The sequence below is a fragment of the Amblyraja radiata genome, chromosome 23 (assembly GCF_010909765.2).
Source record: "Amblyraja radiata isolate CabotCenter1 chromosome 23, sAmbRad1.1.pri, whole genome shotgun sequence".
In the NCBI taxonomy this organism is placed as follows: Eukaryota; Metazoa; Chordata; class Chondrichthyes; order Rajiformes; family Rajidae; genus Amblyraja; species Amblyraja radiata.
In genome coordinates, this window is record NC_045978.1 from 33,537,233 (window position 1) to 33,563,718 (window position 26,486).

At 45.2% G+C, this 26,486-nt stretch overlaps 1 protein-coding gene across 1 annotated transcript; it reads right to left on the reverse strand.

Annotated features, from left to right (window-relative positions):
* Positions 1 to 79: 79 nt before the first annotated feature.
* npepl1 (aminopeptidase like 1) lies at positions 80 to 26,161 on the reverse strand. Its single transcript, XM_033042004.1, has 12 exons — positions 25,957 to 26,161; positions 21,516 to 21,701; positions 16,337 to 16,507; positions 15,503 to 15,592; positions 13,085 to 13,166; positions 11,725 to 11,867; positions 10,599 to 10,676; positions 6,664 to 6,764; positions 5,441 to 5,564; positions 2,672 to 2,848; positions 2,090 to 2,200; positions 80 to 1,484 (listed from the first exon to the last, which is right to left on the reverse strand). Exons 1-12 carry the CDS (start codon positions 26,104 to 26,106, stop codon positions 1,317 to 1,319), a joined length of 1,581 nt encoding a protein of 526 aa, XP_032897895.1. The 5' UTR covers positions 26,107 to 26,161; the 3' UTR covers positions 80 to 1,316.
* Between the last annotated feature and the right edge of the window lie 325 nt (positions 26,162 to 26,486).

Genomic DNA, 26,486 nt, shown 5'->3' on the forward strand with positions numbered 1-26,486 from the left:
AGCTGGCACATCAGGAAACCTGTAGCAGCCGCCATTGCATCAGTGGTAGCAAGAGACACACAACACACTCATACCTCTCTCCTTCTCAGGGGCACTGCCCAATGTTGTTTATTCTGCAGTTAATGAATTTTACAAAACTTTGAACAGATTGTCATTTCAGTGATGGGCCAAAAGAGGGCACTTCTGGTTAGCAAAAGACGATGACATTTTCATTAACAGTCAGTCAGTACTTGGGGATACAGGATAAGGGAATGTCTACAGATCAACTTTCATTTCATTAACTGGAGCACAGAGATGCAGCTAAATAAACTCTTCTTGTTTCTATGCTGGCAGCACAACTTGCATTTCTAAAAATAAAGCTGGAGACTTTACTTACTTTAAAATGGGTTCTGTGTTGCTCTTACTGTTGGATTTTAGACATTCAGTCCTGTTTGCAAGAGCAAAGTGGACAAACAAAAAGCTTGCAATGAATCCTGAATAGGCACAATTGTTTTTCATCTACCCATTTAACGTAGTCTAAAGAAAATATATCACCAGGTGGACAAGGTAGGTTAACTCTCATCTCTTCCCCATGTTGGGTCTGCACTGTGAGTGTTTGAGGAACACACTGCAGCTTTAAGACAAGTAAATCCTTCAGTCTGTTTACTGATCATTCTACACAAGAACCAGGAGACTGAATGGAGGGTAGGCTTTGTGCTGAAAATTGAACAATGCTCCAAATTAAAGACATTCTATCAGTAAAAATGACACGTATAAACAGCTAACAGCAATAAAATTGTGCAAATGGTTTAATCAGATCAGGCATTTCAATTTGCTCACTATCTTCAATTAAACAATTATAAAAGAATGAAGTCAATGAATTGGTACAGCAATTCTCAGCTTCATTTGAAGTGGATTTGCATTAGAGTAGGGGGTAGAGTAGAGTACCTTACTCTCTTGGCTAGCTCATGGCAGCTTGTTTTAAGTGAATTTCATAACTTTGTTACCAAACCTCACCACAGTGAAGTGGTAGGGAGGAGAAGTTTATGCAAAGTAGAGTCACTATGAACAGACTCTGCCTCAAGTGGAGGTCTTAAACGTTGTTGCCTTTAGATTAAGAAAAATTAGCTGGGCGTCAGTGCGACACCAAGATGAGGTTTGTCCCTCTGGCTAACAGTGCTAGTGAGCTCCCTGATAATGACCAGCCTGCAGACTCCTTAAAAAGAGCAGGACAAGCAGTGGTGCAGGAGAACCATTGCGCCTGGAAGGATGGACTGCTGCCAATGGATTTGTGTAAATGCATCATTGACATGACCACATAGAGAGCTCTACTTCCCTTACACCAGCCGTCTACGCTTGGACAAGCTGCAGTCACCATCATTCGGCACCAGGTGTGTGTCTGTGTTGGCACCCAACGGAGACACTAGGTTCAGCATGGCATCTTTGGAGGCACGGCCAAACAGGGCCAGTAGGAAGGCAACACCAAAGCCCGTGGCACGCTCACCCTGCAGAGAGAACAAACAGGTCACTGTTCCACACAGTCCACACTTTAGTTATTGGCTAGCGGCAAGTCTTGGGAGTTAAAAAGTGTGCTGAGAATCACAAGCAAAGAAAGATATGCACAGAGGGCAAAGCAAATGAAAATATGGCAATGCATGCAAAAAAGTTATCAAAGAAATAGGGATGAGTTACAAATGGCTACATAGATATAACTTAGAAACTAAAGTTTGCAAACTAAAGCTCTGCAAAGTTTGATGAGGGGATCAGAAGCACTAAAGGAATGCAAGTTAGTGGAATAAATCATAATTCCAGCAGTTATATAAATGATAATGCTGGAAATTCTTTTGATCTTCAATTTGCCCTCAAGGACCATTCACACTCAGCTGAGGTGGTAGGTGGTCTCCACTGAGCACCTCTGCATTATGTTACTCTGGATTCACCACGAGTTTAGGTTTTACATTATTTGGCCTTGTTGGTGGTTTTCAAGCCTGAGACCCAAAACTTTTTCCATACTACTTTCCGCCTCCAGCATAAACTCCACCTTACAACTAAAAATGCCCCCGCAAATTCTTAGACGCTATGGGTTACAAAAGGTGGTCCGTATACTTACTGTGTGCACAGGAGATGCAATGTCCACATGGACCCAAATTCCAGGCCAGTCAAATCCAATGTGGGCACCAATAAAAAGACCTGCGCAGGAACTTTGAGCATTGTCACGATCCTGACAGAGAGAAAGAAAAAAAGTTGGAATCAAATCTCAAGACAAATGCTCCTCCCATTTTCCATCTTGGCTATTGCCATACAGACAGACACTCTGGCATGGTTCAAAGGAACTGCTCCATTCTCAGTGTAATGTCTCATCTGAAGGATGATAGCCAAGGTCCCAATGCCCTCTCAGAAGCACACAAGATTGGACTGAATCTTGCTGAAGTTCTGCACAGTACACATCTCTCAGCACAGTCTCTGGTACCACATTGCCACGTTTGGGAGCTTGTGGCAAACAAATTGGCTGCTGTATTTTCAACATAATTATACTGATTATTGTAAACGATGTGTCAGGATCCTCGAGGGGGCAAAGAAACGATTTGTTTAAAACCCAGCAGGGAGTCAGATTAAGGTTTCGTCCCCACCTCTCCAATGCCAATGGGGAATGAACAACACATAATTTCCCAGCCGCTCATCCCACACTTACAGCAACAGAGTTCTTCATATCAGCCACAGCAGAGGTGAACTCACTGAAGTGGAGCTCGGGGCAGTACACGAGAGGGTGGGCGAGGTCTCCACTGCTCCGTCCAGCTTTAACACAGGCCATCTCCCACTCCTCAGTGTTGCACAGCACAGCAGCATGGTGTTTCCCAGTACAGATACCCTGCAGAGAAAGCAGAAATTATAATTACACTATTCTATCTTTCTCCGATAAATTAGGTACACTGACCCTGCTGCTATCAAAAGGCACTGTCTATCATCATCATCATCGTTGGCCCAAAATACTGGTGATGTGTACGTATGTGCTCACAGTTTGAGAGAATATACAGGTCAGCTAGTACAGGACTGGGTGATATAGGGATCAATAATCTGTGGAAGTTCTAGGTCAGACTGCTACATGCAAGTGAAGTGTGAGTGTATGAAGCAGCTAGGTATAATGCAGAGCAGATTCAACCTCTGGTCTGCCCTCAAATTCAGGCTTTAGTGTTGAGACCTGTCAACTGTGTGCTGTTTATCTGGGCCTGGAGATGACCCAAAACACAGCTACTGAAGCCCGTTAATGGGGGGACAAGTCCAGGCTCAGCAGTCAGACAATCCATCAACAGCAGAGAAGCAAAGAACAGCATCAGCTCCAGGTGGTGGAGGAGATTTTTAAAGAGTGGCCAACTGGAACTGTTGCAAATACCATTGTTCTCAGTATGAATGGGGGCAGAGAGCAAAGTAGGAATGTTGGAAGAGTGTTGATAAGAGGCTCTGTAGGTAGTAGCTTTGTAACTCCTATATAACCACTGACAACAACTGAAAAAAGTCACTGAGATCTACTGGTTAAATTAGGACCTCTTATGTACCCCTTCTCAGCCTCTCTCCACATCATATGTTAACCTACTCATTCCTGGGATCATTCTCATAAACCTCCTCTCGACCCTCTCCAATGCCAGCACATCCTTCCTCAGATATGGGGCTCATAACTGCTCACAATACTCCAAACACGATCTGACCAGTGCCTTATAAAGCCTCAGCATTACATCCCTGTTTTTATTCCAGCCCTCTTGAAATAAATGTTAGCATTCCTGACTACCAATTCAACTTACAAATTAACTGTTTGGGAATACTGCACCAGCACACCCAAGTCCCTTTGCACCTCCAATTTCCGAATTTTCTAACCATTTATAAAATAGTCTACACCATTATTCCTACTACCAAAATGCATGACTCCACACTGCTATGCTGTATCCCATCTGCCACTTCTCAGCTCACTCTCCCAACCTGTCCAAGTCCTTCTGCAATCACCTATTAACGTATCATCTGAAAACGTCCAGAAAGCCTTCCATTCCCTCATCCAATTTGTTTATACACACTGAAGAGCAATGGCTCCAGAACCGACCCCTGCAGAACGCCACTAGTCACTGGCAGTCAACCAGAAAAAGATTCTAAGGGGAGTAAGAGGTGACCGTGGCTGACAAGGGAAGTCAAGGACAGTATAAAATAAAAGAGAAGAGGTATAACATAGCAAAGATGAGCGGGAAGCTAGAGGGTTTGGAAACTTTTAACAATCAACAGAAGGTAACTAAAAAGGCAATATGGGGAGAAAAGTACAAAGCTAAGCTAGCCAAGATTATAAAGGAGGATAGTAAAACCTTCTTTAGGTATGTGAAGAGGAAAAAAATAATTCAGACAAATGTGGGTCCCTTGAAGACAGAAACAGGTGAATTTATTATGGGGAACAAGGAAATGGCAGACAAGTTGAACAGGTACTTTGGTTCTGGATTCACTAAGGAAGACACCAACAATCTCCCAGATGTACCAGGGAACAGAGGACCTAGGGGGATGGAGGAACTGAAGGAAATTCACATTAGTCAGGAAATGGTGTTGGGTAGACAGATGGGACTGAAGGCTGATACATCTCTGCCTTCTGCCACCCAGCCAACCTGCTATCCATGCTAGTATCTTCCCTCTGATACCATGGGCTCTCATCTTCTTTAGTAGCCTCACGTGCAGCACCTTATCAAAGGCCTTCTGAAAATCCAGGTAAACCACATTCACTGATTCTTCTTCGTCTATGCTGCTATTTACTTCCTCAAAGAAATCCAACAGGTTCGTCTGGCAAGATCCTTTCACAGAACCGTGTTGATTTTGGCCTGTTTTATCATGTGCTTCGGACATCTTTATCAAGTACTCCGAATCCGCAACCTATCTAATGGACTCAAGTCTTACCAACCACTGAAGTCAGGCTAACCAGCCTATAGTTTCCACTCTTCTGCCTCGCTTCCTTCTTGACCAGTGGAGTAATATTTGCAATTTTCCAATCATCTGGAACCACCCCTGACTCCAGTGATTCTTGAAAGATGTCTCCATAATCTCTAAAGCGACCTCTTTCAGAACCCTGGGGTGCAGTCCATCTGGTCCAGGTGACTGATCCACCTTCAAACCTTTCAGTTTCCCAAGCACCTTCTCTTTGGTGATAGTCACTCCACTAACTTCCACGGGGAAAGGTAAAGTTTTCACATGGGTGAATGGAACTTTCAGAGTTGCCAGAGGAGATAGTTAAGGCAGGTACTATAACAATATTTAAAATACATTTGGACAGGTACATGGATGGGAAAGGTTTAGAAGGATGTGGGAGGATGGGAGTAGATGGTGCATCTTGGACAGCATGGGCAAGTTGGGCCTGTTTCCCTGCAATATGACCCTAGGTTGTTCCAATTAAAGATAGATAAGAATTAACAGCAGCACATATCAAAAAATGTGCACGCACCTGTGCTCCTGTTAATGTGGCCATGTCGAGGATGATATCTGCCCCCAGATCTTTAGATGCGTAGGCAACTCCATCCGCCAGTACCAAGCGGCCCTCAGCATCAGTATTATTAATTTCAACTGTCCTGGACAAAAAAAAATAATTCATTAACAAAACACACAAGTGACCATTAAATAGTGTTAAAGCAGTATTGGCAAAAAGAGTAGCTCAAAAAAACTATTGACCCAAGTATCCCCCAGAGTGCAGTTCCAATTCCTTCCACGCACTATTAAACAATGGAGAGAGGTTAAAATTGCAGTCTATAATCTCATGAACAGAAGCCATTTCATTTTTTACAATAATGTTCGATTCATTCACAACCAGCGTGCACACATACACACGCCTCACCCTAACCAACTCTGTGTATACCTACCCCACCTCACCCCGACCAATAAGCACTTGCAATGCTGACCAACACACATATGCCTCACCCCCAATATGCACATGCCCCGTTCCACCCAACACACACACATCATCTCAGCCTAATCAATTCGTACACGCCCCAACCCGGCCAACATTCCCGACTCACCCCAAACACTCACACCCCGCCTTGGCCAATCTCCACTCAAACCCACATACTGAACCATACAAACACTCCTCTAGCATTAACATAATTACATGTGCATGCATCTATGCCTAACATTGACCCAAGCACACCCCCACGTCATCTGTTGTGCTTAAACCCAGGCAGTTCATTCAAAAGCTCTTTGACTGGTGATTTTTCCTATATGTTGCCAGTAAAAGGTTACTAAGGCCAGTACTCATGGCTGTGCCCACTATATCAATAAGTATTTTAAGCAGCAAATTAATTTGAATGTAAAATTCTGAATCTGGAGAAACATCTCTTTCAGAACTGCCCACACTAAGTCACCGCGTCCCACAGTGCTGCCTCCAGTCCATCAACGCTGCCATGAAACAAATGAAAGAGCAACATTTCTTACGTTGTCCAATATTGCTGTCTTAACCAAAACCAATTGTAACCAAGTTAACAGCATCTTTGCCATTGATCCCTACTTCAGATACAAATCACTACATACCGATTTATCACACGGGGAGCTGTTTGAGAAGCTAGAAATAACTAATTTCATAAAATCTATCAATCAATTACAATGAACTAAGTGCATATATTTATACCACACTGGGTCAGTTTGCAATGAAGGTTTGTCTTATACAGTCTGCCTTACTTTCCAGAGTACATCCGATGTATATCGTCAGGTCTGGTCGCTAGGGGTCCAACTGCATTCTCAGCCAGGCAAAACACAGCATGCAGATTGTCCTTAAAACCCTGTAACAACAAACAGGATATTACTGTCATTACGCCACATAATGTTCCATGGGGATATGCTGGCAGCATTGCACATTATCCCCATGGAAAGTAGCGTGTCATGGCCACATGGGATATGTCTATTATGTTACAACCATTATAAGTAACTTGCTATAACAGAATGCTATTGCCTCTACAAGGAACAATGTTTAAAATACCTGAAAATTAATAAACTCCAAAAGGATGAGATTGAGTGGAAAAATTCAATGTCAAATAAAGTGGACAGCACGAAGAAATGGTGTAACATTTTTTTGACAAGTAGGGAATTATTCCAATTGTTCAATATTACGATTAGTCACCTCCAATACAAGATAGTTTACATTAGCACAAAGGTTATGCTATAAATCCTGCTATGTGAAATAGATAAGCACAATTATTAATAACTTCTGTCATGTATCATCAGCCTTATACTCTCTCTGACCACAATTGATGAACACACAAATGCAAACTTTCAACAAATCAAATTAATTCAAATATATCCCAAGAAAGACATTTTAAGGAATGAAATGGAATGCCAAAAAAAAATTAAGGGACAATGTCTGACAAAGTTCAGTCTATTAGTTATAATGAGAAAGATTGAAGGATTCAAATGGAATTTGGAGTTTGGGTAAAATAAATGGATAGAGGTTACAAAACCATGCACTTCTGTTCTAGGTTTTACTGTAGAGTGAGGAATAGTAGTGAATGGGGATCCGTAGGGTGTGGTGCAGAGAGCACCATTTCTCATTGGCATACACCAAAACAGAATTTGAGATGATAACAGTGTGTATCAACACAATGGGGGGGCTAAACATGGCCAACTTTTAGATTGCATACCCACGTTAAGGGCCTGTCTCACTTTCACGATTTTTTCGACGACTTGCCGACGCCCGTCATAGTCGCAGCAGATCTCCGTAAAAATTTTCAACATATTCAAAATCCAGCGACGACTCTTTGGGTGACTACTCATGACCATACAGTCGCCGCTGGATTTTCAACATGTTGAAAATTTTCAGAGACCTGCTGCGACATATGATGGGTGCTGGCAAGTCGCCGAAAAAATTGCGTAAGTGGCCCTTTGTGGACATTTTGGAATCTTGTCAAATTTTACATCTTGCAGAAATTGAACTTTGAGTTCCACGTACACACCGAGATTACAAGGGAGGCATGCAAGTGCAGAGGAAAGCTCATTTTTAGTATCAGAAAACTAATTAATGATAAGACTAGAAAAACAAGACTCTGATCAAGAAGTTTTGCTCGACAAGGTGTGATTAACCTTTATTAACAACTTACTTGGTGGAGTGGTGAAGGCGACAGTCCAGGAATAAATTAAAATCAATGCACTGCTGTATCCTGGATGAATGAAATGATGTAAACAGAATGACGATTGGCATTCGACTTACAAGGGAGTAACGGTGTGTGGGGAGTAACAGGAAAGTGGTGTTGTGACAAAAACTGGGTTTGCCATGACTTTATTCAATGGCAGAGAAAACTCGAGAGGCCAATCAGACTACAACTGCTTCTGTTTCATACGTAATTACAACCACCTCTGAAAAGACCGTGTGATTAGTTCTGAACAGAATGCTTCTTCACAGAGATACAACACAAGATCTGTTTAACTCAGCGTTATGATGATTGGTGCTTACGCATAGTTTACAGTTTACAAAACATGTTGCTATTCTGGTTAATTGCTGTTTTCTCCCACCTTGACCTGATGTTTACTGAGCCAATGGATTTTCTGCATCATTGAACTTGATAGCAAAACAGGCATATGCATTCAGCTCATCTCAATTATATTCAGTGTGAGTGGCCAACACTTGGTGATAAAATGATGATAAATTATCCCAGCTCGTAACTGTCAAGGTCTCATTACATTAACGTATTCTGAGAGCAAGGCAGCTGAAATCTTGACATGCGTAAAATCATTAAATGTAGGGACACTGCTGTTATAGACACAGATCATTTTTGGAATAAAAGCACTTAATGCTGAATACTTTTAATATGTAACTGGACTAAGTAGCACCCGTTGGGTCCCATGCTCACATGGAAGGGCTGGTCCCCCAACACAATATTCCACCTCTCCACCAATTCCAATATTCCACCACTCACGCATAGCCCCCAACTGCGCAGGCGTGGCTGGCGGGTTCCCGTTGTGACACCCTGATCCCCCTCCTCCCTCCCCCACTCCACCCCCCCCCCTCAAACCCCTCCCTCTCCCCCTTATCGACTCTCAGCAGCTCTCTGGCAGCGCAGACATTGCCTCCCATTCGGTTCCCATTGTGACGTAGAACTGGCAGGTATTACTGCAGCTGACGGGCAGGGCAAGTGGAAAAGGGATTTATTAAAGCTTAAAATGTGAATAACTCTTTAAATATAACAACAATTGAAATGTTAAACTGGAGATTTATTCAGTCCATTCTTTCTTGTTGCGTTCTGGAGCCAGGGGAAGGGGTCGGCTTCAGGCGTGGGCTGTCATGGGCCGGTGGGGGTAGCGTCCTGCAGCCAAGGGAGGGGGATGGCTTCAGGTCGTGCCCAGTGGTGGGCGGGCTTTCTGGAGGGCTTGTATGAGTTTTGTGGGCCAAAGGGACGGGTTTCCAGGGGGCTAGTATGGGCATGAGGGGGTGTGTGGGTGGGGTGGTGAGCCTTCTGGACTCGCAGTTCACTCACTCACAGCTTGTGGACTCACAGTTCAGTCAGCCACGGCTTGTGGACTCACAGTTCAGTCACTCATGGCTTGTGGACACAGTTCAGTCACTCATGGCTAGTGGACTCAACTCTCACTCACAGCTTCCGGGCTGACTGACTCACGCCCGGCCTCCGGGGCTTTATTCTTCTCGCCCCCGGAAGGGGCATTACCTTCATGGTGACTGTCAGGCGAGAAGACCAATCTGCTGATCTCACGATTTTTTTAAAGCTTCATAACTTTTGTAATATTCCACCGATCGGAACAAAAATCAGTGAGCTTGCAGAGGTGAACGGTGAGTAAGGTGGTGAAAAAATCCTAGCGATATAGGGTATTGTTTTTGCGCAAATTTAAAAACATCGCAGATTGCATGTGGTCAAGATGAGAGTTTTAGTAATTGTAATTATGAACAAATCAAATTAACAATTCAGGTCAATGATTCAAATAATTTTTGGTTCTGTAACTTCTGTAAGGCATCTGTTACAATGAAGGCAACTCTCCAACGGCCACTGACAGGAATCAAGCAAAGACATGGCTGGGGATCATGTTCAGACTGCGTAAGACTAACACAGTGTGAATGCATACAAATATATTCTATGGTATTCATTAGGGCCTGTGTCACTTCTCGGAATAATGTTTAATGGAATGGGCTGGATTTTCCCTTCAACATTGCTCTGGTTTTTATCTGCTTTTTTCAAAGTAATTGTGTGGAATAAGCAGGATGGGATAGTCTAAACTTACTCGCACTAGTCTAAGTAAGAGTACCGGGGGTCAAATAATCACAGGAGTCCAGCAAAACTATTATTTTCAACTGTTTGTTGTCTCTGGTGTTAGAATCGGTCTTGCTTTAGATATCAACATTGCTTCACACTGATGGTGCTATTGCAGTGGAAAACCATCATATTCTACCACAAAACATAAAATATGTGGTGCACATTGTTCCTGTTAATGGGCTGTGATGAGGGACGTTAGCTACAATCATGTCAGATCAGGTCTGTTTTGATCTCCTCACATTAGCAAAATATTGCAGCCTTGAGGAGCCTCCAGAGGGAATCTGAACAACATTCCTGACCTCCTAGGAATTTTGGCTGAATACAAAGATACAGAAAAAATGTAAACAATGGAGCACTCACTTGTTTCACAGCTGCTTTGAAAGCTCCAAGAATAGCTGCTGCTCCTCCACAATCTCTCTTCATTCCTGGCATGGTGGTCTAATAAAGAACGTGCATAATCAGAACATTGCACCTTGTTCTTGCGTCCACATTTCAAACACCAACAATGAATGCTAAGTAGCCACAACACAATAACATCTCAGCTACTTATAGGTTCTGCACAGCTACTGTCGCCAGTAGGTGGAATTTATGTCTGAAGGGTCTCAACCCGCAACGTCACTCATTCCTTCTCTCCAGAGATGCTGCCTGTCCTGCTGAGTTACTCCAGCATCTTGTGTCTATGGTGGAATTTATGTCGCAGGTAGGAATAGATAAAGTTACAACATGGAAACAGGTCATGCAGCCAATCAGTTCACTTAGTCATTTGCGCACAGTACAAAAAAAAGCATCAATTTTTAAACCGTTCACCCAGTTCTCTCTAATCTTTTTTCCTACATGACCCTACTCTTGAATAATCTTAAATATTGAAGTTAATAAGTACTTCAATATTTAGACCATAAAGACATATGAGCAGATTTGGGCCATTCGGCCCATCGAGTCAGCTCTGCCATTCGATCTGCCAGCTGATCTATTCTTCTCTCTCAACCCTGTTCTCCTGCTTTATCCCCATAACCTTTGACAAGAACCTATCAATCTCTGCTTTTAAATTACTTGGCTTCCACAGCCGTCTGGCAATGTGTGTGAGACATGAAATCAGCAGTGGACCAGCAGATGTGTGCACAGCACCAGTACATTCCCAAACATTTTAATTCCCCGCAAAATTCCATGTGGGTGAATAACAACCCAATTAAAGGCTCGGTTGATAGTAAAAGCTTGACGTGGTACAGCAATGATAACTAGAAGTCCAATAGTCAACCCCCACTGTGTGAGGAGACAGACATCAGAAGAATTAGAGAGTAGGCAACATGAGTTATGCAGGTCCTGTCCTTCCTGACGGAACCCACATCTCAGGCTTGAGATTACCATTTCTCCCAGAAGTAAACATAACTGGATTAGGAATGGTACACCACCCAGCAGTGACAAACGTTAACCTCATACCTTGATGAGCAGAAGGTGGCCCCATTACCCATCATTATGAAATTCCTACCTTTCCTTTAATGCTCAGGCCTCCAGTGTCATACACAATGCCTTTGCCAACCCAGGCAATGGTCTGTGTGGCGCCATCTGGTAAATAACTGAGAACTGCAAGTGCAGGTGGATTTATTGCTGCCTTTCCAACTCCATAAATGCCTAGAAATGACGAAACAAAAATGGATCCAGATTAGTTTCTATCTATTGTAAGTGGATGTTATGTGATGCACACTATTCACTGTGTTAATTAGTTACCGTATTTCCCGGCAATGAAGACGCACCCCCATTTTGAGAGGGAGAGAGAGAGTGAGAGAGCGAGCCCGAGATGGAGCAGCCATCCTTCCGCCCAGTAGCTACCCGCCAATCATCACCTCCACCGGTTGCGCCTGTGCCGAAGGACACCGTGGCTGGCTGGCGGGCGGGCCGCCAGAAGGCGCTGAGATGGCGGCCGGTTCCGCTGTCCGGTCCCGGCGGCCGCTCGCGGCCACCCGAGCTACTTCCCTCCCTGGCCACAATGCAGTGGCTCCGTGCCCAGAACACCGCTGCAGCCGTGAATGAGTTGCTGGCATGATCCCCGACCCCCTCCTTCTCAACGCTCCTGCCCTCCCCACAACTTTACCCCTGGCGGCCCAGCCAAGTTTACTACTTTGTGCAGCCCAGGCCGTGCTGACCCGGGCCAGACTACCCACACAATGTGGAAAGGAACTCTCCCCCCAGCGGCGCTGTCCTTTTCACAGCCGCTTCCCACTTCACACAGTTCCAGGGTTGAAAGTGTGGCAGGTTCCGCGGAGCAGTCGCTACGAGAGTGGCATTGCTCGGCCTAACCATTGGCCTCCAAGACGCAGGTAAATTTTCGGCCCTTATTTTAGAGTAAAGAATAGCGTCTTGGACACCAGGAAATACGATAGTTTAGTTTATTGTCATGTGTACCGAAGTAAGCTTTTTTGTTGCGTGCTATCCAGTCAGCGGAAAGACTATACATGATATCAAGCCGTCCACAGTGTACAGATACGGGATGAACAGAATAACATTTAGTGCAAGATAAAGTCCAGTAAAGTCGATTAAAGGGAGTCCAAGGTTCTCTAACGAGGTAGATAGTAAGTCAGGACCACTCTCTAGCTGGTTATAGGATGGTTTAATTACCTGATAACAGCTGGGGAGAAACTGTCCCTGAACCTGGAGAACTCTGAGCAGTTCTGCTCTTTTCTAGAATCAGCTACACATTATGCAGCATCACATCCTGGAGCCCCCTTCATATCAGCCATGATCACAATGAATGGCAGTGCTGGCTCGAAGGGCCGACTGACCTCCTCCTGTACCTATTTTCTATATCCTGTGCAATAAAGGCTATAAGGTAAAAAAAAAAAAAAACCTACCTCCAAATCCTTTTTCCTTCAACTCCTCGCCCCGGATAACAGTGGGAACAATTCCAAGTGCATTCCCAACCAGTTTAATTTCCTGCAAAATGAAATATTTGAGTGAATAAAATCCCAATGAAGGGTTCTGTTGATGGCATGATACATAAATCCATGGCCTGATGTGGAGCAATCATGATGACTGGAAGCCACAATATTCAATCCCCTTTGTGTGAAGATTTAGAGCAGGGGTCGGCAACCTTGTCTGTGCGTGGTTGGAGGGCCACATCTATCGCCATAGTTAATAAACTTTGACATATTAATATATTTAAGAGATATTATGTCTACTGAACATGGGAATTAGTTTGAGACACTGGTATTCAAACAACCCTCATGATCAACTTTGCGTTTATTGTCACTGAACCAATGAAATTTGAGTTACTGTATTTCCCGGCGTCGAAGATTTTGAGTTGCTAAATTTTGAAAAAAGGGTGGCGGGACAGGATCAAGGGTTTGGTTCAGAAGAAAGGAAGATGTGAAACTCCTTAAAGGAGGCAATGAGAACCTGGGAGCCTCCATCTTCGCCTGCGCCACAATGCACTGTGCGGTTCAGGTCTGAGAGACGGGGACTTCCTGGCTCAGGGAGATCACATAATGGGGAGAGGGGGAGAGAGAGAGAGAGCTCGCACCCCGGGACAGAGCAGCCAGCCTTCTGCCCAGTAGCTGCCCTCCAACCACCACCTCCACCGATTGCACCTGTGTCGAAGGACACCGTGGCTGGCTGGCTGGCGGGCCAGCAGAAGGCGCTGAGGTGGCGGCCGATTCCACTCTATGGGTCCCGGCAGTTGCTCACAGCCACCGGAGTGAGTGAATGAGTTGCCTGCATGATCCCCGACCTCCACCTTCTCAACGCTCCTGCTCTCCCCTTCCCCCCCCCCCCCCCACCACCACCAGCAGCGCTGTCCCTTTACAGCCACTTCCCACAGTTCCGGGGTCGATGGCGTGGCAGGTTCCGCGAAGCAGTAGCTACGAGAGTATCATTGCTCAGCCAACTCCACTCCAGTTGACGGCCACTGTCCCTGCTGCTTCGGTGGAAAGCTGCTCCGTCTTCCCACCCTGGGGACCGGACCAGAGTCCTGGTAGAATGTCACCATCAGCAAAGTATCTGCAAGGGTGACACTGGACCTAGCCACCCAGCCAGAGAATGTAAATCAGCTGCCAGCAATGAGGTAAAGCGCTCGGCGGCTCCGCCATTCCGGCCACCAGCGCGGGCCTGCTTGTGTCATTGTGTCACCGTGCCTGAGCGCCGCGGCCTTGGGCCCGGGAGGCACCGGAGATGACGGACGTCTGCAGGCCGGATGATTACGGAAAAAAAACACGCCCGAAGGCCGGATGATTTGGGGTTACGGGCCGCATTCGGCCCGGGGGCCGTAGGTTGCCGGCCCCTGATTTGGAGACTCCGCAACAGAAACTAGAAACTAAAGTGTCAGGGTACAACTCCATGATTGATCAGCAGACTTCTTTATAAGGGAAGGTGTTTGCGTTTGCAAAGCGCTGGAGGAACTCAGCTGGACAGGCAGCATCTGTGGAAGGAATGTCCAGACAATGTTTCGGTCAGGACCTTTCGTCAGATTGATTGTGTGTATGGATGTCAAGTTAAACTAGAGGCAGGACTATCATGAAATATCATCTGGTGTCCAATACCCTCTCAAAACTCTCCCTAGGACCAACTGACTGATGCATGCAGGGACTGCAATGTGGCCGGAAAATAGGTGAAACTTGGATTAGAGTCACAAACAAAACAACCTGCAGGGTAAATAAGCAGATGAGACAGTAAGTAGTTGAGCTTGAGAGATTGGGGTAAACTGTAGTGAGCACAGGTGGATGCCTACATGACACAGCAGCTGAGCACAGCAGGGAGATCGCAGCAAAGTGGAGGAATCTCAGATACTGGATGGCACATTGGGATAGTAAAGATGGAAAACTACGTAAACGGCAGGAAAGTATGGCAAATGAAACTGGAAGGGTTCAGTAAGTAAAGACTATTTAGAGGGTGTAGTGGGTCAGCACAGCTTGGAGGCAGAAGGTACATTGCATCACACACAAGTGCCATGGATGAGCATAACTAATATAGTGAGTGTGAGCACAGCTGGAATCGTGATGGTTTAGTGGATGTGCACAGGTGGGCAACGCAACAGTAACTCCATTTCAGTAACTAAAATTAATGCTTTCCTCTACACAGTATGGATTGTATGGGAACAGGAAGGTACCAGTCAGATCCTCAAGTCCATTCTGCAATTTTAACAGATCAGGACTGGTTGGTTCCTTGACGCCTCTAATCTGCCTTGCTCCTGTCCAAGGATCAACATGGATTCCAGCCCTGAATCTTCCTCTGCAGCTGGATAACCATTCAATTGGAATTGACCCTTGGGAACTCACCTCAAGAAAAATATCAGTGTTCATTTCGTTACAGGGCGTGTCCACAATTCGGGCTGACAGTCGGATTCCATCTGCAGCACTCTCTAGACACTGTACAAAAGGAAAACGTGCATTAGTCTTCAACTTCACTTATCAAAGCTACATATCGCAGCCCAGCTCTCTGCACTTGCCACTTACATCCTTCCCAACAAACATCCAGGATTACTTCAAAACTGTAGAGACGGAACAAGATTCATACAGCCAATAGTTGCAAGTGTGTTAGGGAGCCAATCTTCATAGAATCCTAGTACCAGGGGCTTGTCCTGTTAACGACTACCAAGGCAGCATTATTGCAACTACTGATCACACCAATAAGAACTGGTCAGGCCAAATTACAGTTTCCAATATGATAATTTCTAAATAACTAGAAATTACACATGATTTGCTGGTCTCCATTTTCCCACAGCGGGAGTGCATTACCAATGGAAACATTATCAATGCCACTTAACTGTCAGCATCTTGGAGGTTGAAACGAGCAATAGACCAACTATTAAGTCTGAACCTATTATTGTGCGGTTCTGTAGCAAAGGTATGTATTGTGGAGTCAAGATCTCCTTGTAAGCCAGAAATGACTGGCAGTCAATGTTAAACTTTAACAGTAGTTAAAGGCATGAGGAAGAAAATAATACAGGATAATGAGGGTATTCAGGACTTCTATATAAGAGTATCAGAGTACTCTTTGGATGAAGAGGTTTGATTTTCAGATTGTGATTTTTATACCGAACGGTAAAAGTTGCTATAACACCAACATATTCATGAGATCAAGTTCAACAGGGGAGTGTTCAGATTGGTTACCTCAAGTGCTGTTGCATCAATTGGGCCATTGTTCTGTCCAACAAGCAGGAACTCCACAGTAACTACACGTTTATCTGTGCGTCTGGAGGCACCGGATCGGCGGGAAAAGAGCGGAAATGCCCTTGAAATCGCACAGCCAGAAGCAAAAACATCGGAATACTCGCAAACCATCTGAAAGGATGGGACAGACCAGGTTACAAAAGTACACCCCCACAACGTCACGCCTTGTTATACCTAGTTTGTGTTTATTTCAATCTCTCCCAATAGCAGATATCACATAAGCAGCAGCCAACCTCTGGAAAACCATCCCTTCCCTAGATGCTGATTTGTGCTCCAGCAGTGAATACCAGTCAACTCGGGATCCTAACCCGAAACATTGTCTGTCCATTTCCTTCCACAGATTCTACTTGACTTGCTGACTTCCTCCAGCACTTTTGTTTTTTTCTTCGACTCTGCTTTTCCCTGGACAGGATTGCAGGAAAGTCTTGGGAAAAGTCCATGTTTTGTCAGGATTGTTGATCTACTAATAATGTGAGAGACATTAAATCCTTCACTTCAATCTCCTTCACCACATCACATCAACGTTAATGGTTATACAGACACAATGGACAAGAGTGGGCAGGCAACAGCAAAATGGGATAACCCTGAAGACTTCAGTGCTTTCTCGAGTCGGAGCCCGGACCTCGCGGGCCAGAACCTCTCTGATCAGCGGTGGAGCCTTGCGGGTCGACAGGGCCCTCGCTCGGCCCCTGGGTCGACGGAGCCATGCACTTCGGGCCTGGGTCGGCCTGGGTCGGCACCCCGGAGGCGTCCCGAGTGGACCCGGTAGCGTAAGTGGTGAGGTCGCTGCGACGGCCGATGATGGTGCCGACGGACGGACGAGGACGGACACGTGGAAGCGAGGACCCAGCTGCTGAGGGAAGGAACAAAGGAGGACCTGGCGTGGGGGGACTGCCGTGCGGGAGGGGGAAGAGCAACGGGGACCCGGCATGGGGGGACCACCTTGAGAGGAATAGATCAGGTAGATGTCAATTTCTTGCCCAGAGTATGTGAATCGAAGACCAGAGGACATAGGTTTAAGGTGAAGGGGAAAAGATTTAATAGGAATCTGAGGGGTAACCTTTTCACACAAAGGGTGGTGGATGTTGGAACAAGCTGCCAGAGAAGGTAGTTGAGGCAGGGACTATCTCAACATTTAAGAAGCAGTTAGACGGGTACATGGATAGGACAGGTCTGGAGGGATATGGGCCAAATGCTGGTAAGTGGGACTAGTGTAGCTTGGACATGTTGACCAGTGTGGGCAAGTTGGGCCGAAGAGTTTCCACACTGTATCACTCTATAATAATAATAATAATAAATTTTATTTTTGGGCGCCTTTCAAAAATCTCAAGGACACCTTACAGAGATTAATAAGAATAATAAAACATATAATCGGAATAAAATAAATAATAAAGACATCACAGAAACACAAATTAAAAACAGAATTCAATCCAAAGACAAAAAAAAAAAATCAAAAACACAATGTGAAGAGAGAGCAGCGGCAGCTAAAGCGCGCCAGCGTCCACTCTCCCTTCCGACAGCCATCTTGGACACAGACTAACACGTTTACTTACAGACAAAAAAATAATAATCCCCCCACAATGGTTACCACTGTGGGGGAAAGCACAATGTCCAGTCCCCATCCCCAGTTCACCCAAAGTCAGGCCTATTGAGGCCACCGCAATTGCCTCTACGGAAGCCCGATGTTCCTGGCCGTTCTCACCGGGTGGTGTTGCCCCGGCGTCGGGAGAGTCCTCTCAGTGGCTGGGCCACCTGGAACGGCCGCTTCCTGACTGGGGACCGCGGCTTCCGAAGCTGACATGGCCGCGCCGATTTGGAGCACCGAGGCGCCCGATGTTAGAGTCGGCGCCGCCCGCTCCGCAGATCCGCAGCCCTGAGGTGTTGATCTCGGCGGTCACAGCTCACCGAAGCACCAGCGCGTCGATCCAGCGCGGCGACCCAGGCAAGGCATCGCCCGCTCCGCTCCGCGATAGCACCCCAGCGCTGTGCCGCCACCGAAGCCGAGGTGCTGGGCGGTCACCGCCAGGAAACGGCGCTCCACGCCCGCTGGTAGGCCACGAGGACGGGTCGACTATGACTTTATTGTTATAGATAACACCAAAAAACATTGGCGGAAATCCCGGGGGGGGGGGGCCAGGGGGGACGTGTCCCCTCCATGTTTTCAGAGGTGGGGGACGGTCCCCCCCCCCCCCCACATTACAAGCTTTGTAAGGTATGTCGGGTTTAATAAGTAGTCGTTCGTTTCGAGTCGAGTGGTTCGATTCGAGTCGTTCGTTCATCAATGCATTCCTCTGACTCACAAAAACTATGTGCTAACTGTCTATGTGACTGTCAACTGCTATCGATAGAAATTATAATTGTCACATCGTTTGCTAATTACTAAAGGAATGGATATCGATAGCAGTCAGATGCAGGCACAATTATCATTTGAACTTTGGAGGCTGATTTACGTAGAGAAGGAATAGGCAAAGTTTCGGGTCGAGATCCTTTGCGAACATCGAAATGTCTGACGGTCCAATGCGGAGAAGGCATCCAGACAATACTTCATCTCAAAAAGAGAGGCAAAGAACACTGCATTCATTTTTCGTGCGGGTACCACTTTCCAAAAGTATATTTTAAATGCTGATCAACTACCTATCTTTGCTGATTTCACTTAATTATATTTTGTATGAATATTATTGCATGGAACAATCTGCAGAAAATCTACCATTATGTGCGAGCAGCCCATTCTTATTCAGTGATATCATGAAAGAATGTTACTTAATCATATACTTTACCCGGGACTTGCACTTATATCATTACAGATGGGCTAGGGAGGCTTGCGACATTCATCAGCTCTACAGTTTGCAATTAATGATAGGAAACAAACTTCATTCCAATGTACATTTTAGGGTCAAAGTTCCCTTCGGCGTTTTAAGTGCATTAGATAAACTTGTCATAAAAATAACAGAAATCATATATACTAATTGAAACTTAACTTCTGGCAAATTTTCAATTATTTAACAATTTGAACTTTGTAATGTAACCAGCTTTTAAACACAAACTTTTCAGTTTTAACTTCTAACTGAAATATCGATGTTCTAAAGAAGTCGAGCTATAGCGGGCTAAATTTAAAATTGGCGAGAAAGCGCAATTATTATGTTCAGGTCTTCCAATGTATTTTTATTCGCCTCTGTAATAATTTGGGGAAAATAAAAATGTTGATAATGACAATTTACACAGACACAATCGTAAACTAACAATTCACACTTATAAATATTGATGTAAATGCGAGATCAGAACTTGTGGGCGGAAAGTTCCAATGGTGAACAAAGTGACACAAAGGAAAGTCTAAGTATGGTTTTACTAAATAACTTTACAATAAGGCTTATTTGTGCAGCCCGTTTTGAAACAACTTGCGGATATCGGTTCTCACAATTCATCTTCCCCGTGAAGGTGGGGGCCAGGGACAGCGGAGGAGCACTGTCTGCGCGATGAAGATGAAGATAAACGGCTGCCACAGAGTACGGTAAGTCCTTGAGAGAGGGGGGGAGAAGGGGAGAGATGGGGAGAGAGAAGGAGAGAGAAGGAGAGAGAAGGAGAGAGAAGGAGAAGGTAACGGTCCAAGAAATTGTGGCCCCCGTCCCCCCTGTCCCCTCCATGTTTTGACAGCGATTTCCGTCTCTGCCAAAAAACGTGGCATGGTGAACAATAACGAAGGATATTTAAATTTACAACAGGTTCTTGATCAGTTGGGAAGGTGGGCCAAGGAATGTCAAATGGAATTTAATTCTGACAAATTTGAGGTGCTGCACTTTGGTATGTCAAACCAGGGCAGGCCTTACACTTCTTTCTTTAAACAAAAAGACCAAGACAATACATAGAACATTACAGCCCAGGAATAGACCCTTCAGCCCATGGTGTTTGTGCCAAACATGATGCCAAGACAAACTCTTAACTATTGGCACATATTCCATATTCCTCCATTCCCTGCATGTGCCTATCCAAAAGCCTTTGAAATGCCACTATAGTATCTGCCATTTTCATGGAGTTATGGACTTGGAGCCCAAGATCCCTCTGTACATCAATGCTGCAGTTTACAGTAGCCAATTAACCTTTGTGATGTGGGAGGAAACCAGAGCACACGGGAGAAATCCATACAGTCACTAGAATAATGTGCAAACACCACACAGACAATACCAGAGGTCAAGATCGAATCAACTCTGGGTGCCCAGAGCTATGAGGCGGTAGCAGCACCAACAACCGCACCACCATGCAGGGTGACAACGACAACACTGAGAGAGCCCCAGAGGACTGACCGGAATTGCTTAAGAAAATTCTTCTATCAGCATGCCACCATTATATTCCAGCCTTAATATTATTTCACAAGTGCAGAACAATTTGCTCAGGAAGAAATTCAGTCATGGAATCTAGAATTTAATCACCAAGCTAACAGAAAATGCTGGAAATACACAGGAGACCAGCAAGCATCCGTGGAAAAACAGTTCACATTTCAGCAAAAAACAAACTGCTGGAGGAACTCAGGAACCCAGGCATCAGACTGAAGAAGGGTCCCGACACACACATGGACACCATTTGTCTATTTCCCTCCACAGATACTGCCTGGCCTGCTGTCCCTCCACTATTTTGTTTTTTACTCAAGCATCTGCAGTTTTGTGCGTCTTCAGTTAACATTCCAGATCCCTCGTCAGAACTGGCAAATAGAGACACAAAAAGTTGTTTTCACCAGCATAGAAGGCAGAAGGATGGATAGAACAAAGTGAATATCTCTGAGTGCGACTGAGTGGTTGGCGGAATGGTCTACGCTTGGTCTTGCCAATGTAAAGAAGGCCACATCTGGAACACTTTGAGTGCAGTAGATGAGGTTAAAGGAGGTGCACGTGAACCTCTGTCTCATCTGGAAGCACTTATTCCCTGGATGGAGGCAAGGGAGGAAGTACAGGGACAAGTGACAGCGGACAAACTGAAGAAGGGTCTCAACCCGAATCGTCACCCATTCCTTCTCTCCAGAGATGCTGCCTGTCCCGCTGAGTTACTCCAGCATTTTATGTCATATTTTCCATTTAAACCAGCATCTGCAGTTCTTTCCTACGCACGTTATTCTGGGATCAGTACTTACGACAATACAGCGGTTGGATCCTCCAGGCATACAGCTTCGAACCAGGCGGGTAATGAACGTTGCTGCCGATGGGCTGTTGTGGCGACTGACTCGAGAGGGCAAGGCCGCCACTGTGGCATAGGTGAGGTACAAGGGGCAATTATCCGTGGGGTTGGGGTTGAGATTACCCAATGCTGTCTTCCAGACCTGTAAATGGAAACAAATTGCATTTATCCGTGTCTTTCTCTAACTGAGGACCTCCAACAGTATTTTGTGGTCATGAAAGAATACACAGTCCATCCCCAGGTTATGATAGAGCTCCTTTCTGAAGAACAGTTTAGAACCCAAAGAGTTTGCAAGTTGGAAACGTGGCCAGTTGGCAATATATTTCAATAAAACTGTATGTCAACTAAAGGCAACCTGCGGTTAAACCAGGATGTTTAACTCAACCGTGTACGAAGGAACTGCAAATGCTGCAGAACTCAACCATTCAGCTATTTCTGAAAGATGCAACGATAATGCAGCGAACTATCAACACATGACAGATGACTGTGAAATTGAAAGAAGGGTCTGAAGAAGGGTTTCGGCCTGAAACGTTACCTATTTCCTTCGCTCCATAGATGCTGCTGCACCCGCTGAGTTTCTCCAGCATTTTTGTGTACCCATGACAGATGACTGCAGCCCCACAGCAGCTGGCAAATCCAACCCTCCAGTGTCCTATAAAAACTTAATTGTTTGTACGGGCTGTACATAGGTCGGATGTTCAAGATCTGTATGGTAAAAACAACATGAAAACACAGCAGCTACTTTGCGTGCAACAAAGTCATGCACACTGCAAAGTATACTGAATGAATAGTGTTTTTAGAGAAAGTTGCTTGTCACTTCAATTTACCACGGCCTCCTGTACTGTTACAACAAGGCCTCTACCTCATCTTCCATTAGGCCACACTGCAGCCTTCCAGATTCAATAATAAACTTTCCATGATCACCAGAGAGAACTTTTCTTGAAACAATAATTCCAAGAGGTCATCCATTAGATAGCTTCCAATGGTCAATCAGTACTGCACTGGATTGGCAATGGGTATCTTTTGCCCAGGTCTCTGGAGTGGTAAGAGTAACAGTGACCTTGTGACTCAACAACTAAACCTACATAAAAATCAACAGCAGCAATGTCTCAGAAACCTGCTTAGTTTGGGATCAGTATGAGTTCATTACAAATGACTTAACCCAATCTCTGTGCAGACAATCCAAATAATTTGGGATGGTGGGAGAGGGTTGCGGCAGCTGATTACATAAATTGGGGTCATTCTCACTCGAATGCGATGGTTGTTGTTTATAAGATTCTAATCAGAATAGGTAACTTGACAATATGACAATATTAAAAAGAACAAATTGTCAACCTGTGGAAATGGTAGTAATTAGTAATGATTCTTTCCAACAAAGAATAGATAGATTTTTACTGATTTCATATCTTAGAATACGATAAGGCAAGATCTGGTTAAGTTTAACATGTTTGATAGATGACTACAACACTTGCTTCTGAAGATGGGTCTCGATCTGAAACATTACCTGTCCATGTTCTTCAGGGATGCTACCTGACCTGCTGAGTTGCCCCTGCACTTTGTGTGCTTTTTGTCTATTCACCAGCATCTGCAGTTATGTTTCTATATATTTTCTCCCTAGTGTTATACCTGGGTATATTGTAGATCCACTGAAGGAGACCAATTGTTAATGAATTGTCAGCATTTTCTTCATCAAATGAGTATTACACAAATCTTTGCATTTCATCATCCATACTCATAAAAAAGTGCTGACAATACATGTTGTGCTGATTGTGTCAAATCTTGCACTTTGTCCAAATGAACTGATAATAATATCATAAACCAAATTACAACATGATCGGTTGAAAAAGGAAGTTCTTCAGACCCAGTGCTATCTTTCAGCTTCCCTTTATAACCCTCCCTTAACAATAGAGTACACATTAACTTTGTCTGTTAATGTTTCATGAAAAGAGTGGAATTAGAAAGGCAATGAAGCAGCAAGGAGCAGAGGAGTGTCAGAAAGATCCCCTACTTAGCCTTTGCTTTCAGAAAGGAATTGACAATAATAACAAGAATCTTTGCAAAGAGGGATGCTGCTCCACTTCCACACTCATTATTGGAAGATCACAACTAATCCACCAACTCAACAGAACTTTTAAGATCCTACAATGCAAGCTATCGTGGGGTGGGGTGGGGGGGGGGGGATTTATCGGTCTATTTCTTGAGTGTTAGCGTTTAATTTCTACTTAGCATTATTCAGTATAAATAGGATAATCAGCACCAAAGACTAATGCAAAAAATTGTTTCTTGCAAAATACCTGCTCAACTCCTCTGCCACTTCCTTGATCCCCCGAACAATTTCCCTTACAATAATGTCCTTGCCAATGATTATTTCTTCACCAGAACCAGGGGGCTCCAGTCTTAAAATAAAAGGGGGGCCATTTAAGACTGAGGTGAGAAAAAACTTTTTCACCCAGAGAGTTGTGAATTTGTGGAATTCCCTGCCACAGAGGGCAGTGGAGGCCAAATCACTGGATGGATTTGAGAGAGAGTTAGATAGAGCTCTAGGGGCTAGTGTATATGTGGAGAAAGCAGGCACGGGTTATTGATTGGGGACGATCAGCCATGATCACAATGAATGGCGGTGCTGGCTCGAAGGGTCGAATGGCCTCCTCCTGCACATATTTTCTATGTTTTTCTATGTTTCTATGAAAGCCGCCAAAAAGATTATTCTGCTTTCATCTCTTAGTGAACCAGTCAACTTTCCCCATAATCTTTCATTCCCTTATAGATGACAAATTCATTGATCTCAGCCTAATAGAAACACAAGAACACTGCCTTCTGGGCCTGTCCTACTTACGCAATGTTTTTCGGCGACTTGCCGGCACCCATCATAGCCGCAGCAGGTCGCCAAAAAATTTCAACATGTTCCCCCCCCCCCCCTACTGCTCATTCATTGCCTCCCTCTCTTGTTTCCAGCTGCCACCATCCTGCATTCAGATCCATTCTTCACCTTCACCTTTCCTATCAGATTCCAGAATCTGCAACATTGTGTTCTCCACCTATGACCTCCCAGCCTCTATCGTGATCCTTTCCCTACCCAACTATTATCTGCCAATCAACCACTCATCACATTTTTCCACCTACTGGTCTGAAGGGTGCTGACCCAAAACGTCAACTATCCACATCCGCCAGCTGACCAGCTAAATTATTCCAACAATTTGTGTTTTGTTCTAGAAAAGTCTCTACCAGAAATTTCAACTGTCAACTGTCCATTTCCTTCCACCTATGCTGCTTTACCTGCTGAGTTCCCCCAATTGCTTTATTTTGCTTTGTTCTAAACTATAGTTGGGAGTACTGTGCAGTTCCAATTACAAGCAAGAATATTAAAACAATGGTAAGGATAATCCCAGAAGAGAAAGATGTGCATATCTGAAAGGGTGGAAAGACTGAGTCTCTTTTCTTGAGAAAAGCTAGATGAGGGTGATCTAATCTTGAATAATTTGAAAGGTCTTGATAAGAGAGGATAAAGAGAAAATGTTTTCTCTTGTGGGTAATAGTATAATTAGAAGATGGTCTTAGTAAATTCAATAGCGAACTCTGAAGTGACCATTCTTAGCTGAAGAGAAGTGAAACTGTAGAAGGGGGAGTGGTTGCAACAAATAACACAAATGTACTTAAGGCCAGAGTACCCAGGCGTTCGTGGGAGAGGAAATAGCGAAGATCAACGAGGAGACATGGGGGGCCCGGTATGGTGGAGACGCCCCTCAAAATAAGGGAAGGTATCCCACGCCAGGGGAGGGTGCCACATGAGTGGTACGGGTGAGGGACAGATTTATGACATTTGAGAAATGTATATAAACTGCATTGAACAATTTGTATAGCCTCCGAAAATGTCGGATGATTTTTTTCGCACGGTTTATGTATTGTATATATTTATTACCTGAATAAAGTCTATTTTAAAATTTTAAAAAAGGAGACGAGTCTGAGAGCAGCTCCTGAAGGCGGAGGATGATTTAGGAATAAACGCCAGTACAGGGTGTTTGGACAGAATGGATTGATTCGCCATTTATAGCCCATGTAATATTTATGACATTCTACTTACAAATACACAATAGCTTATGCTTCTAAAACAGCTGAATTCCGAGCTGGGGAGGGTTCTGGGCTGGGGAGGAGGGGCAGCGCTAGGCTCCGGGCGGCGTGAGGTTGGGATCGGCGGGAGACAGGGCCGTGATGCCCGGGGAGACAAGGCCGTGATGCCCGGGGAGACAAGGCCGTGATGCCCGGGGAGACAGGGCCGTGATGCCCGGGGAGACAGGGCCGTGATGCCCGGGGAGACAGCGCCGGTGCCTCCTCGGCCGCCCTCACCCCCTTCAATCTCAGTACGGTCCACTGTCCACATTCCCGCCCCGGCCTCTCACCTCCTCCGTCACCTGCGGCAAGAGCTTGCCGCTAATCTCCGACCATTGCAGCTTCTGCAAGTTGGGCAGTTGCCCGACGATGAACACTGGCCGTGCGGGCGGCTCGGCATCATCGCAGCCGCTGCTGAAGCGCAGCTCCACGCCCGCCATCTTGATCGCAAACTCCGCTCCCGCGACGCTCTTTGCTCCGAACCGGACCGCCCCCAGGTGCCAGACAAGCCCCGCCCACCGTCCATAAACCCCGCCCCCTCGTCCTCAAACCCCGCCCATCCTCTCATTAGCCCCGCCCCTCGTCCACAAATCCCGCCCCCTCGTCCTCAAACCCCGCCCCTCCTCCCATCAGCCCCGCCCCTATACCCAACAGCCCCACCCCTCGTCCACAAACCCCGCCCCCGGACTGTGCAACTTCAGCCGCAGGCCACTCTGATAACCTGATAAAGAATTAGGGTTCAGATAGGCGTACTCTTTCAGCACTGGGAAATTAAAATATTTTAAAATTCAGGCTGTTACGATTTCTCAAGATTCACAGT

What these genes read in the sequence shown, in the direction of transcription:
- npepl1 (XM_033042004.1), bottom strand. Translation starts at nt 26,106, where the DNA reads ATGGCGGGCGTGGAGCTGCGCTTCAGCAGCGGCTGCGATGATGCCGAG. An exon ending in CATCGGATGTACTCTGGAAA is followed by an intron (nt 5,565 to 6,663) that starts GTAAGGCAGACT and finishes TTTTTTGTCCAG; the next exon opens with GACAGTTGAAATTAATAATA. An exon ending in ATATGAAGAACTCTGTTGCT is followed by an intron (nt 2,201 to 2,671) that starts GTAAGTGTGGGA and finishes TCTCTCTGTCAG; the next exon opens with GATCGTGACAATGCTCAAAG.